The sequence below is a fragment of the Medicago truncatula genome, chromosome 7 (genome assembly GCF_003473485.1).
Source record: "Medicago truncatula cultivar Jemalong A17 chromosome 7, MtrunA17r5.0-ANR, whole genome shotgun sequence".
NCBI classification, from domain to species: Eukaryota; Viridiplantae; Streptophyta; class Magnoliopsida; order Fabales; family Fabaceae; genus Medicago; species Medicago truncatula.
Genome location: NC_053048.1, coordinates 33,208,794 through 33,223,919, shown reverse-complemented (window position 1 = coordinate 33,223,919; position 15,126 = coordinate 33,208,794). Strand labels below are relative to the sequence as shown.

Sequence of the window (15,126 nt, the reverse complement as noted above, 5' to 3'; positions counted from 1 at the left end):
GAATAAATTTTATCTACCAAAAGGTATTAAGTAAACTTCCCTCAAAAAAAAAAAAAAAAAAGGTATTAAGTAAACTAAAAATAATTTCATTGTATGATTAATTCGTGTACTTGCATAGATGTCAAAGTCACAATTAACCATAGTAGTTAAGCAATTTGCTAGCTTTGTCAAAACAAAAAAGTAATTTGGTAGGTCCAAAAAAGCCAAACCCAATCTAGGAGAAGGTGAAAACAACCATATTGAAGGTCACCAACCAAAGATATATGTGGGACACCAATGAAAGAAAATATATATGTTAGTTGTAATATATAACCGAATTCACTATAAACTATTAGGAATCAACCAAACTTACCAAAATCAAATACAAACTTATAGCTTGACAAGAAAAAGTGCACATTGTTTGTTTAAACCACTACCAATGAAATTCCACCACTACATATACACAACAATCAACCAACATGCCTAAACCTAATGCCTATATGGTGCCTACACTATTTGTTGATGGTGATCTTTGATCATTTTAAGAATAGAAAATTGTATCATTGCTTACCACAATTTCCTATAGAAAATTCTCAAAACTTTCAAGCAAAGTTTACATGATCATTATATCCACTTTGGCATATACAAACATATGAAAGATTACAATTGCTACCAGCCAGAATACCATTATATTATTTATTTACAATTATTAGAAAAGATTTCTATAAAAATGCATTTAAACTTGAGTGTGATTAAAGTCCCTAGGCTATCATATTATAAAGGGAAATGTTAATGAATGCCCTAAGGTACTCTTTAAGAGTTAAAAATAGTAAGATTTTATGAAAATGTAATGGTATTAGAGCTTTTTCAATTGTAGTCCTTAGTGTAGAAACTTATTGTCCTTAATGAATTTTACCATTGGAGGCTAATAATGTGGCAGAAACTTGCAAGGCCAATTGCTTAGTGAAGAAACCTGTCCTAGTAGACTTCTTTAATAAATTGTAGGATTCATTATAAGTTTTTAAGAGTTGCATCGTTAAAACATGAAATAAATGATTTTTTAAAAGTGATGTAGCCATGTTAAACCCATTTAAACTACTTATTCGAGAAAGTATGTAACTTATTGTTTTGTGCATGATCAAATATATTCTTGAGATAGGTTACTTTGTAGTTGTAACATATATTATCAATGTATTTTTTTTATCAAGTAGTTTAGTGATTAAAATTTACTTTTTAAAAGTGAATAAGTGGATGTTCGGTGTTTGAACTCCAACTTTATATATAAATGCATTATCTCTGCCAACTGAGTATCTTAACGGCGACGGTATATCATGTATACTACTTAGTGTGTATAAATTAAAGTATTTGTTACTTTGTTGTTGTAAATGTGTCCAGACAATGGGTGGTCCCTGGAATTGCCATGTCTCACTGATTCTGTTAAGGTTTGGTACGCATGATTTTATATAATTAAAAAATTGGACACCCGTGATTTAAGCTTGTCTTAAGCTAAGGACCCGAATTTTGATAGAGTAATCCAAAAGATTTATATAACCATGAGACTCTATTTTCTCAAACTTGTAAATTATATACACTAAGAATTAATTTTTGTGATGAAAAAAAGCATGAGCGTTGAAAATAAAAGGAAGCAAAAAGGCAGGTCGAGAGTCCACTCCATCTTTATCAAAACTGAACCCTTTTGTTTCTTTATTCTGTAATTGATTTTCCAAAGTTCATAATGAGAATCAAACCATCTTTTTTTGAGAAAAAATGCAAGGGGGAATATCGTCGCTTCTTCGTTAATGTTGTCTAGGATAAAGGTATTTTAGCACGACTTCTTTAGGATGGAGCAAGGTCGTATTCAATGTTCTAATTATGTAGAAGAAACAAATTTCTTACTTGAATTTTACGGCTAATAAATTTACACTTATATGAATTATGAATTTTATTTATGCACCTTATAACAAAAATATGTTTATTAATGAACTCGAATTAAAATGAATTGTTGAAAGAATACACATTTAAATCCTTATTAGAATAATTTTTTAAAAGACTTTATTTATATCATAGAGGATCTCTGAATTATCTTAGTCACATTCTTTTTTTTTTTTAAAAAAACAAAAGGAGGTGCAGATGGAGAACCAACTGCAACACCCTAAAAATATATAGATAAAAAGAAACAACACCAAAAGGAGAAGGGGGACATAAACCAAAACCTTCTCAAACAAGGAAAAAGCAAGAAAAAAATAAAAAGAAACAGAAAACAAAAGTTAACATGGAAAGAAACGAAACCCACGGATAAAACTCAAATCAATGCGCATGTCTGCCCTTAGAACGCATGTTATGAACCTGAAAACCTTTCTGCACAATCTTTTTCTTAGACTTAGAAACCTCAATAAAAGGTTCTTCCCTAGTAGCAGAACGATTCAAGTAGTTGATAGTTGTCTCTCTTTCTTCCTCATCTGTATAAACCCGAGGCTCACTAGCACATGCATTATTATCTTTCAAATACGGCCGCAAAATCTCCAAATCATGAGCGATGTTAGGATTTAAAACGTCCTTAGAAACCATGACATTGGAAGAACTTAAATCATACCAAGTCTGAGGATCTTGATTATAATCTAAGTCCGTCATAGTGTCACTCCATTGACCAACGATGCGCATGTCTCAAAGTTTGTTGCTTTGTTGGGCATCACTTTGTTTTTCAGTCATCACTACCACATGTGGTGGTTGAACCGGAGCTGCCCCAATGGAAGTGGTAAAATATAGTTCTTCCTCGAGGTTTAAAACATCCCTCACCAACACATATGTTGTTACTTCCTTGGATCTCATTATATCAAGAATAATAGGATCTTCAACCGCCAAAGCTTTACTGCAACCTTGCACTTGAACGTACCTTTTAGGGACATTCTTAATAGAATTATCTTTAGTTGCCACCTTTTCACGAGCAAATTTGTTGGCAGGATCTTTTTGACAATGATCCGAGGAATGACCAATTGAATTACAAGTGAAACAAAAGTATGGCGGATGTTCATACTCATGAAAATCCGGAGACCAGCGTGATAAACGTAACAATCCCGGCTTCAAGTTCCAGGCGCCATTTGACCATACACTTCCAAGCACAAGAGAATCGAAATTCAAAAAAACCCTTACCTAAAGGAATCATCTTCCATCGACCAAGATGTTTCCACAAATGTACGAGTTTAGCGTGTAAGTCTTTAAAGGACAAAGGCTTATCCCCTTTAGACAACACTAATCTACCATGGAGGTAATTGTTGCAATTAGCCAGACGATATTGATAAAGATCCTCCGAAATTTTGATTGAAAGGGTATTACCTTTCAAACATGGTTTAGGGAATTCAGATAAAGGGACGTCTACTTTGTTGAGATGGGTCTGTGTAAAACTGCGGGTTGAGACAGGTTGTGGCTTAGGCTTCGGTTTATGTGAAACCAAAGAGGGCCAAGGACATGCGAATTGTGATGCGATAACGAACATAGCAGACCTTTGAACAGAGCAATCTGCAACCCAACAATACCAGATCAACACCCAATACAGTTTTACCAACAACAGCCACCGTAACAAATAGTTGAAAAAGCAACAAATACACAATCAACAAAAAAACGTGACCAATAGATGAACAAGCAACAACAAACAACAACAACCCGTAAAAAATACAGCTTCACAAATTGAACTAATAACACGGAGCAGAGAGCCAAATCGTGTCTTGAAGAATAGAGACACACCCAGGAAGTGAAACTGGGAAAGATCTAGAGGAGGTGACAAGATAGACCACCATGTGAGGCGCCGACCTTCAAACCCTTGATGGGTACTGTTCATCTGAGTCGCTCTCCGTGGGTCTCTCTCTATCAACGTCAGCTTATGTTACTTACACCCACATTCTTCTATGAATTGTAGAGTTAATATAAAACAATAGAGTTCAAGATGCAAATTTGCTTGTGACTATCACTTATAATCTCCACATTTTATAAATTTACAAATGTACATGACAACTTATAACACACAATACAACTTAAATTATAAAAAAAGTTGTAGTGACCTCCATTTCCAACAAGCCAACTCTAGTTTTCACTAATGTTTCGCTTGTGTCAGTTTCTCATAAATCGACAATTAAATAATGATAGATAAATGAAACAACCCAAAATGTCTCGTTTTCCTCTTTTCCTAAATAAGTTGAGTCCAAAGGTCATGAAGATCATAGGAGACTTGAAGACAAAGTTTACGTTTTTTATGAACAAAAGTTAACTCTAAGGGATTTGAACTTCTTATCAACTGAATTAACAGTTATTGAATACGTATACAAATAGAATTTCTACCTCCAATTCTTCTCACAAATATTAAAAATACTTACACTAAACGAGAGCTAAAAAGTCATAATAAATATTTGGTTTGATTGCAGTTTTGATCCCCCTGTTTTCACCATTTTCCAAATTTGGTCCCCTATTTAAAATTCGACAGTTTTGATCCCTTTATATAATATTTTGACTAAAATATGATGATATAATATATTTTAAATGAAGTTTTTAACGTAATTTTCTAACAATTTAGTTAAAAAATATGGAGGAACTAAAATTGTCGAATTTTAAAATAAGATTACCAAATTTTTAAAATGATGAAAACAGAGGGACCAAAACTGCAATAAACCTAAATATTTAAGTTTGTGACCTTTTTATAAATAAAAAAATCGCAAATAAATATTTATTATTTATTCTTGCTATATTATCACCAAACACATGTAACATGATCCAATACCACCTACCGCATTGTAAGCGCCACAATGCGCGCCATTTCTGGAGGTAATAACAATGAACCTCTTATATATTTTAAAATTTAAATTTAAATCTAAATGAAGTCGAAATCCCAACTTATAAATATTAAAAAATTCTTTGATTTTGTTTTTTTTTAAATTTCAGTCAAAAAGCTCTATTTAAAATATATTTAGTAAAACAATTATTTAATAAAAAAGAACAAAATTGTTTCCCATCAATTTTTTTTAAATGTTCATTTATCAAATAAATAAATTAAAATCACCAATATCATAAAAACTCAATGTTATCCAAACATTTTGTGTATTTGATGATTGTTATCCTATGAAATAATTCCTTAAGAAGTTTCATGATGAGATATAATTGATGAATGCATGCAACGTTTTTACATTTTCCCCGTAAATAATTATCAGAAAACAATTAAAGAGCTTTTTCAATTATTTCAACATTCAATTAACTGGTTTTTTTTTTTGGTGGCCGGAGTTCGGACCTCAGACTTTACATATTTTATGTATTGTCCATACCAACTGAGCTAAGCTTACGGGGACATTCAATTAATTGGTTTAATCAAAGAAAGTAAATATCGAAAGGAAAAAAAATCATAGATTTATATTTCAAGACTTCTTAATTTTCTAATAAAATAAGTATAAATAAATAATCGTATACAAATATTTCTATATTTTTTAGATGAAATGACAATTGTTATTAAAAATCTACCCATGATCATTTGATCTATTAATTTTGATATTTTTATTAATCGAGTTTGAACTGTGGACATCCTCTATAGATATATTTGAGAATATTTAAAATGAACAATACACATGGCATCTCAAAATCAAATTTAAAAGAAAATTTACACGTGGCAATATAAGGTTGAATCATAAAAGTCATAGTCCAATTACACTATTTAATACAAACTTTTTTTTTAATGACACCATTTATGAAATACTAAAGTAACAAAGTATAACCAACAAGAAAATAAAAATCTTCAACAACAAAATTTTGAAAAATAATCTAAATTAATAATTATATAAAATGACATGATTTCAAAATTAAAAATTTAGAATTATAATTTATTAAATCTGCAAAAATAGATTTATTTTATTTATTTATAAGATATATTTTGCGTATGAATATTTTTTTTTTGTTAAAATAAAAAACTAAAAATTACGAGATAAATATTATCACTGATAAACATAAGAATTTTTTTTTTAGGGAAATCATTTTTCAATAATAATAAATATCTTTGAAATAAACCAGTCTAGATCAAGGGATGAACAAACGACATAAATCTACCACTGTCCACCAACGATGCAAGAAGCAACCACGTCGGATAAAATATTTTACGTATGATGAACGATACAACCGTCAACATGGAGCATCTACGCACCTAGCCCTTTCGAGGAACATTAGGATAAAACCAGTCATGTTGAATCGAGATATGCATCCAACAAAAGAATGCCAAAACTAAAGAACCCATATCTTCAATCCAGAAAACCAGATTCAAGATTTAAAAAAAAAAAATCACATAGTCGAAACAAAGTCACCACCCATCTTCATTTCCACGAAACAAAACGAAAACAAACGCCAATAAACAAAAATGAAAAAATATAGCAAAAAACAGACCGAGACTAACTCATAATCGCGTCAACACCATAGCTCTACAAGACGTCGACGATGTTGAACGAAACCAGTGACCACGATAGAATCAACACACACCAAGACTTTAAAAGGACAACCGCTGCGGCGCTTCATCGACGACGAACTGAAACCCATAAATATATTTTCCATTTATACACAAAAACACGGGATATATATATATATATATATATATATATATATATATATATATATATATATATATATTTTGGTACAACACGGGATATATATATTTACCACTGATAAACATAAAAACATGTGACACATATTTGTCATCATTGTGGCTAAAAAAATATTAACATATTATTTTTAACAAAACAATATTGACATATTTCAAAATTCATGGTGCGTAGATGCTTTTCATCAATAAAAAAGAAAAAAATAGAGATTGAAAAATAATAGTCTATCACCCGTGCATCGCAAGGGTTAACACACTAGTAGTTCTATATATATATATTTTCTTTTTTGACAAATAGTTCTATATTTATTTATTTTTTACTATAAATATTTGTATTTATTTCCTTAAAAAAATATATATTTGTATTTCATTAGTGCTATGTATAGAGATATTTTAATTAATATTTAAGACAAGTCGTTTGGTTTAGACTTTAGAAGAAAGAAATCCCTATAGTATATAAATACAAACTAAATTCAAACAAAAGAATAAAATAAGAACAAAAAGAAATTCTCTCTCTCTCTCTCTCTCTCTCTCTCTCTAGTCTCTCTCATAGTCGTTGGCTCTTCTTTCTTCTTTCTCTCTCCTCCATTTCCATGGCGAAACAAACCGAAAACGCAGTATCACCATCACAAGCATCGAACTACACAACAATTTCACTGTAATTGAAGCATTGTAGTAGAATTACTGTTTATCAATTGCTTGAATTTGAACAATGCCTATCTCAAGGTACCACATTCGGAATGCGCATGGTTTGGCGGATCCGGAGCTGCACAGTGCTGCTGATAAAGATGACTCTGAAGCTCTCCTTGAAGCTGTTGCTATGAGTGGACTCGTTGGGTTCTTGCGTCAGCTCGGTGACCTCGCTCAGTCAGTTCCCTCCCTCTCTCTCTCTCTCTCTCTCTCTAACTGTTTTTGTTCTTGCTTGATGGTGAATTGTGTTCATAGTTTGTTATTGCATTGAGTTTTTTTGAAAAATGAAATTAAATTATAATTTAGTTTAATATTTGAATTTTTGTTTAGTATTGTTGTTGGTGGTGATGATGTTAATGATAGTTTAGTGAACTTTGATTCAGTGAATTTTTTTATTGATTTTTTGATATTTTTTTGTCTGATTTGAAATTTGTTAGTTTGGAGTTTCTAATTTGGTGGTTGGATTATGTGGTGAAATTTGAGTTTTTTTTTTTTTTGTTGTTGCAAATATTATTAAGAATTTGTGGTTATGATTTAATATTGGAATGTAGAATTTAATTGTGATTTAATATTATATGCAATCTGATTTAGAAGATCAATTTTTTAATCTTGATTTTGTATTGGTTTTAATTTATTTGGCTTTTTCTTTGTGTTTTCTTCTTTGATTCCTTGATTCTTTTTGGTTCTTTGTTTGTAGTGACTTTTTCTTTGTATGCAATGGCTTTTTGGGTGGATAAAAAAGAGAATTTGATTTGGTTGAAGTTGAACCATGCGTGAACTAAGTTTCAGGGAAGATTTAAAATTGAGTTATTTACAGTAAAAATGATTTGACAAATTATGCTTTTTTTTGTGTTTACTGAAATTTTAATTTTTTATTAAATCACAGAAGTAAAAATTATATTTAATAATTAAATCACAGAATGAATATGGAAAAATATTTGCTGGGAGAGGTCCTCCCCTTAAATGACTATGGACTAATTTTTATTAAAATATTAATCCACAGCTGCGCGTGGAGAATACCTTAGGTTTACAATATAAAAAATCACAGAACGAGAAATGAGGTTTAAGTAGAGTATTTATAGCTGACTACCAAATTTTGGTTGTTGGGTAGTTGTTGGGTACATTGTGAGTATTAAAGATTCAAGGATTAATCAATCTTAGGATCTGCTATTTACAATCTCTTGATAAATCACCTGAATTGAACTTAGGTGGTTCAATGTTCTTTGTGAATTTAACTGTAATGCATATTATAGGAAAATTTATAAATCTTGTCAGAAGTGCAGGGATCATGGCATTTTGTTCCCTGCAGCGAGTTATTAGAAACTTGGTTCTAATTTTTAGTCTTGGCATTGACATTTAACATTTTTAATTACAAGTTTTATAGTCCTTAGCTGCTGTTTAGTTATCTGCATTTAACTGTATTATTTTGATTAGGTTTGCTGCCGAGTTGTTCCATGACTTGCATGAAGAAGTAATGGCTACTGCTGAAAGAGGCCACAGTCTTACGTCTCGTGTTCAGCAGCTTGAGGCTGAAATTCCTCCACTTGAGAAAGTGTTTTTGTCACGAACTCATCATTCGTCTTTTTTTACAAATGGAGGTTAGCTCAACGAAGTCCTTTTGGTCATTATTTATGTTTGTAGTTTGAACTGTAAGTGTGATAACGGGACCCTTTGACAAATTTTAACATGGTTCTTGCGCTGCAGGGATTGACTGGTGTCCTAATCTTCGATCCGAACCGCATCTTGTTACACGCGGAGATTTACCTAGATTTATAATGGACTCATATGAAGAATGTCGTGCTCCGCCTAGACTTTTCCTTCTAGACAAGTATGGTGACTGGATTTGAAAAACATACCAAATTTCAGAATAAATACAATTTAGTTTTTTTTTTTTTTGAGGGGAAATACAATTTAGTTATTATGTTATGGATATCTGAAAAGTTTATTTCCTTTTTGGCTCAAAAAGGTTTGATGTGGCTGGTGCTGGGTCATGTCTGAAACGTTACAGTGATCCATCATTCTTCAAAGCAGAGCCGGCTTCCTCTGTAACAGCGACAGTAGAAGTTCACAGGGAAAGGAAAATTCGTAAAGTTAGGGTAAGAAAACTTATTCTAATTTTTCTCAAAATTGTTTTAATTGACGTAAAAGAAATCACAACTTTATGCAACGGGAAATTGAATATTTGCACTTTTGGATATTAAATATGTATAATTTGCATTTCCAGCAAAAGAAAGGAGAATGGCCGAGGGATGGTGAAACACCTGGAGTTGTACCATCACATTCAAAGTGAGTTCCAATGATTATACTGTGGTGCATTAAGCTATGTCTCTGATTTTTTAAATGAAATACTGTCCTTAAAATGGCTAATTGGTGTATCCAAAAAAGAAAAAGGCTAATTGGTTATTCAATCCATTTCCATTATTGCAGACTGCATCAGTTGTTTCTTGAGGAGCGTATTGAGAATGCGTGTACTGATCCTGCTCGCCTTGTGAAATTGAAAAAAAGACAATTGGATGGATCTGCAGTTGAAACAAAATCTGGTAGAAGTTATATGGAGGAAATTCTGGAAAGGCCCTCACCTGATCATAAAATGGTTCGTGAAACTTCAATCACTCCACTGCCTGTGAAATCAATGTCAGACGACACTTGTGAGCAGAAACTAGAACTGAGCAGAAACTATGGCATTTCACCTATGAGAAGGTCTATGGGAAATGGCGAAATGCATTCTTCATTAAATGAGCATGAAATAGAACTGAATTCATACACACAAATGGACAGGACAAATGGATATCTTGTGAAGGAGCCTGAACAAATCTCTTCTGGTGGGACAGATGAAATGCCTTCTAAGCATCACAACGTACCTGATGAAACAGAACTGGAGGACGATGATGATGAACAAAATAAAAGAGAATTCAGTCTAGACAGATATCATTCTGATGATGCGGGTAGTGAGGCTGATGATTATATGGATGCATTAGCTACAATAGACTCGGACTTGGAAGTAGACAATGAGTGTAGACCTAAGAAAAGCTTGTTAAATGTTCAAAAGGTAACTGATTCGTACGGTGAAGAAGAACATCAGCTGCAAGCTCAATTTTCAGATTCACAATCATTTGGAGACTCGTCATTATCTGAGGAAATTAGTTCATTTGAACAAGATAGAAGTGAAGAGCATGATGAAGTGCCAGCTCGGCTGCCAGATTCTCATTCAGCAGGAACCTATTGTGCATCTGATGATCATAGTTTATTCCAAAGAGATAGTAATGAAGAACATACCCAACCGCAAGCTCAGTTTTCAGATTCTCAATCTATTGGAAACTCCTCATCAGAGACTGAAAATATGTCATCCAACCAGCTTCCCCATACTGTTGAATCGCAAAAAACTTGTGATGAATTTTTCTCACATTATGATGATGCACATGATAATGGGCGAGCAATATCTGATTCTGGATCAGTCTCTTCTGGTACATGTCCGGTGGATTCAGGATGTTTATTGTTGTCTTTAGACCATGGAGCTACAGCTACCTCGCTAGCGGCCCTACCTACAAAGACTCAGTCAGATGAGACACCGCATGTGGCAAACCATTCTAACATCGAAGTCATGCAGACAGAATCTCTTAACGAGGACTGCTCTGAAATATCGGTTGTTGGAGACATTGGTTCACGAGAGGAGAATCCCATTTGTCTGCCCATGGAAGTAGACCTGAATTTGGGTACTAAGTTGCTGCTTGACGATCGGGACTTCAAATCTGATAATGATAATAACAAAGCAATGCAACTTGACTCGGAAGATTCATTTCCTGTTCTGGAGACTAACGTAGAGACTAGCTTTACAGAAGAGTTATGCTCTGATTTTACGCACGGAAATCCACAAGATGAACCCGATTCAGCAGAAGTTGAAATTCTGTATCCTGATCAGCTATCAAATTTTAAAGAGGTACCAATGACAATGCTTGGCGATGAAATAAATGGACCCACCTGCAGTTTGGATACAGTTGAAGATGATGATCGTATGAAACATCCAGCTTCCCCTGATTGCATACTGCAGGATGATTATGTCATGGTAAATAATATGTTCCCAGTAACAGTTCAGTCCAAAGATCTGGATGTATCTGCTGTTTCTTCTTTTGATAGTGCCGATACTGGTGCAAGTATTGCTAATTGTCTAGCTTCAGATTCTATTTCTTCCCCATCAATGAATCCTTCAAATTTGCACGAATCTTTGCTTGGTTCTAAAGATTCCTATAGGATGGAAATAGAATCCATAGACTTGACAAAAGTTTCTGTAGACTTGAATGCCGAGAAGAAAGAATATCAACTAGAACCATTTTCGTATATCACATCTCCTGTTGGTAGTCTTACAAAGCTTGAAGAATCACTTTCTACTTTCGAATATCCTCATGAGAAAAAGATGGAAGTCAATGAGGAAGTTGCAAGAGATTCTTTGACAGAGTTAACGTCACATACAGTAGTGGAGCAACCGGACATTGCTTCTACTGATAAACAGTTGAACCTGAACAAGACAGTTCCTTCTGATTCATCTGACTCTGGCATATGTAATGATTTTCAACATTCATTGCCGAAGGAGAAAATCCAAGATGGTTCTCCTCTCAATGACATGAAAATGGCGACCCAATGTTCAGAGCTAGACTCTGGGTCAGAATCTGTATTTGCTTGTCAGAATGATCTACAGAACAGCAAAAATGGTTTTTCACCACCTTCCTATAATCGTCAGGACCCTGAAAGCCATATTGAGTTTACTTCTGAAGTCCATCCAGAGGAACCTTCACATTGTTACTTATCAATGTCATCTGATCAGAAGATTAACCCAACAAAGCATGTCATGGATCCAATGAAACCTCTACTTCCTGATCTTTTTCCCAAGGAAACAAAAATCAATCTTGAGGAGACGCCACCTATGCCCCCTCTACCACCAATGCAATGGATAACGAGCAAGGTGCAAAATGCTTCCTCAGTTTCACAGAGAGAAGAAACAGGTGTAAGTCAAACATCATTTCAACCAGTACAGCCAGTTAAACCTGATTATAACTCACAATTTGGTTTATCAACTTCTGAAAGAGTAACCTCGCCGTATCATAATCCTTTCTTGCCTGCTGTGGCTGTGGGAAGTAATAAAAGCCTACACTCCTCTGGGTTATCTGTGGGTGTTTCAGAGTATCCTGTTGCTATTCCTTTGCAATTTCCTGTAATGGTAAATGAAGCAAATGGTCAGCATAACTACCAAGTCCCGGAGAGAAGTCAAGTTCACAACCCTTTTTTAACATTACCGATGCTATCTTATGGTTGGCTTCGACATGGAAGTGTCATTGCTTCAGAGGGAGAAAGCATCTTGATATCAACTCCATGCCCACAAATACTGCCTGCTGAATGTGCTGTTTTTGAGACTGATCCCATCCATCAACAAGAAAAACTGACTCAGCTCACAAATCAGTTTATGGAAGACACTAGTTTAGAAGCTCAAATGGATAGGACTGGAGAGAGCGTATTGGACTCAAGTCCATCCCGACCAATACTGCCCACTGAATGTGCTGTTCCTGGGGCTGATCCCATCTTTCAACAAGACAAGCCGACTCAGTCTTTTAGTCAAATAATGGAAGATACAAATTTTGAAGCTAAAAAGGATAGTCCTGGAGAATTGCATTTCGAGCTACCTGCTGAATGTCCTGTATCTGTAGATGATTCCATTTCACCAAAAGAACAAGATTTTGATTCTCCAAATCAAATAATGGAAGAGACTGTTTTAGAATTTACAACACTTGACGAGTCATCAATTGATCTGGTAAGGAATCAAGGAGATCATTTAGTCTCACCTGAGTCACCACCAAGTACAGAAATTGTGCAGCCTAATCACAGCATGCAGCCTTCAGAAGGAGATCTGGCACTGTCATTGGATAAATCTGCTCAATCATTAGCGTTTGATAGTCAAATACCAAATGGAAAATCAAAGAATAAGCTTCCTCCCCCTCCTCATAACCATTTATTTGATGTTGTTGCCGCTCTTGACAAAAGCAGGGTAGACACAGTTTTCTTGTTCTTCTCAAATTTATTCTTTATGTGGTCTTTATTTTTGCATCACAAACCGCCTTTGTTCCACTGCAGCTGAGGAAGGTCACTGACCGTGTTAGGCCCCCAATAGCACCAAAGGTAGATGAAAGAGACTCACTGTTAGAACAGATTAGAACGAAGGTAAGAGCTGAGCTAGCAACTTTGATATTGTTCATGCTATTTTTACCCTTTGGTATCAAATTCTTGTATTTAGATATTTTAAAAATACTGTTTTCAGTCTTTCAACTTGAGGCCTGCTGTGGCTACACGACCCAACGTTCAGGGTCCAAAAACAAACTTGAGGGTTGCAGCCATCTTGGAGAAAGCAAATTCAATTCGTCAGGTCTATCACGCTTTCTCTGTTTAATTTATTCTATAAGGTGTATGTTTTCTGTTAAGTTTTGGTAAAAGGCACGTCCTCTGTAAACTAAACTAATGTCAATTCCTGAAACAGGCATTGGCTGGAAGTGATGAAGACGATGATGCAGACAGTTGGAGTGATTCTTGAATTTACTACATAATGAAAAACACTGATCTAGAACCAGTGAATGTTTTTCTATTGTGGTTCTTGCCCTAAGTCAGGTGTAAAAACCTTTCTTCTCTCTAATGAATAGGAAAGAATAGGAAAGTTACTTCAATACAAAAGATTCATTATCCTAGTGTGTTCTTATACGGTACTTTGGACAACAAATGTCCCCTCCCGAGTCCACCCAATGCATGTACAGAGCGTGTAAGCATAAACATGGGAATAAGCACACTGTCTTGCATCAATCCAGAGCGTTTTACGGAGGTGAAACTTGCTTCAGTTAGACTCAGGGCCAGCGTATAAGCGCTGTATCCGTCCAGATCAATCAACCTATAAATTTTTTTTCTTTCCATATAAGTAGTCTATATTTTTGCTGTTGTTGTCATAATTTTTTGATTCAATTGTCATGAGTAAATTTGTAATTCTGTAATATAGTAGGTTACTGATAATACCATATACTTCATCTATTTGTGTCCCATACATAGTATATATATGTATACATGTGAGTAAAGTACTTTGATGTATTGTACAGTTTCTATTCTGTCAATGCCTTAGTCCATCGATATGATTAGTATTTGTTTCTTCTGTAATTGTATATAGATGAAAGAATTTGAAATTTGGTAGAGGAAATTATAAATAAAATACTAATGATTCGCTACATTTCTCCTTGAATGCTTGTACATTAACAATATGGCCTTATACAAATATATACAACTCCTGCGTGAGTTTTTTCTTGAACTTTTTCCTTAATTTCTCTTGAACTTTTTACTTAAATAATCAACTTTTGAAAAATATATACCAAACTATCCGAATTGTTTGCATAACTGGAATAAGCACAACTAGAAGCAGCTGGTTTCAGTACCGTTTACATCGTGAGGTGCATTCACAGAGGGATACAACTGAGTTAAACCAAAATGAAAATGAAAGACAAATTGTTTGACTCAACAATAGAAATAAAATACTACAAATAACGACATAATAAAAAGGATGGGTTGCCTCCCACCAAGCGCTTTCTTTTACGTCATTGAGCTTGACGCTTCAACCACTGTTAAGGTGGCAAAAATGATAGAAGGAATATATCACCCTTCTTCTTCCTCCTGTTTGGTAGGAATTCCATGAACTTGTAACAAAGAAGTAGATGCTCCCATGCTCCCATTGTTAAACTTTTGGAATTGGAGCTCTCCCACAATATAGAAGAATATGTATCCATTTGCACACGAGTGATTTTCTTAACCCCATTTGATTC

General features: G+C 34.1%; 1 protein-coding gene across 1 annotated transcript; it reads left to right on the top strand.

Annotated features, from left to right (window-relative positions):
* The first annotated feature begins 7,097 nt into the window (after nucleotides 1–7,097).
* On the top strand, nucleotides 7,098–14,454 carry LOC11406009 (protein SCAR2). The gene is made up of 9 exons (XM_003623435.4): nucleotides 7,098–7,465; nucleotides 8,723–8,886; nucleotides 8,993–9,116; nucleotides 9,255–9,384; nucleotides 9,513–9,574; nucleotides 9,716–13,322; nucleotides 13,409–13,495; nucleotides 13,593–13,697; nucleotides 13,809–14,454. The coding sequence occupies exons 1-9, from the start codon at nucleotides 7,311–7,313 to the stop codon at nucleotides 13,860–13,862; spliced, it is 4,488 nt and encodes a 1,495-aa protein (XP_003623483.1). The 5' UTR covers nucleotides 7,098–7,310; the 3' UTR covers nucleotides 13,863–14,454.
* Nucleotides 14,455–15,126: the final 672 nt, after the last annotated feature.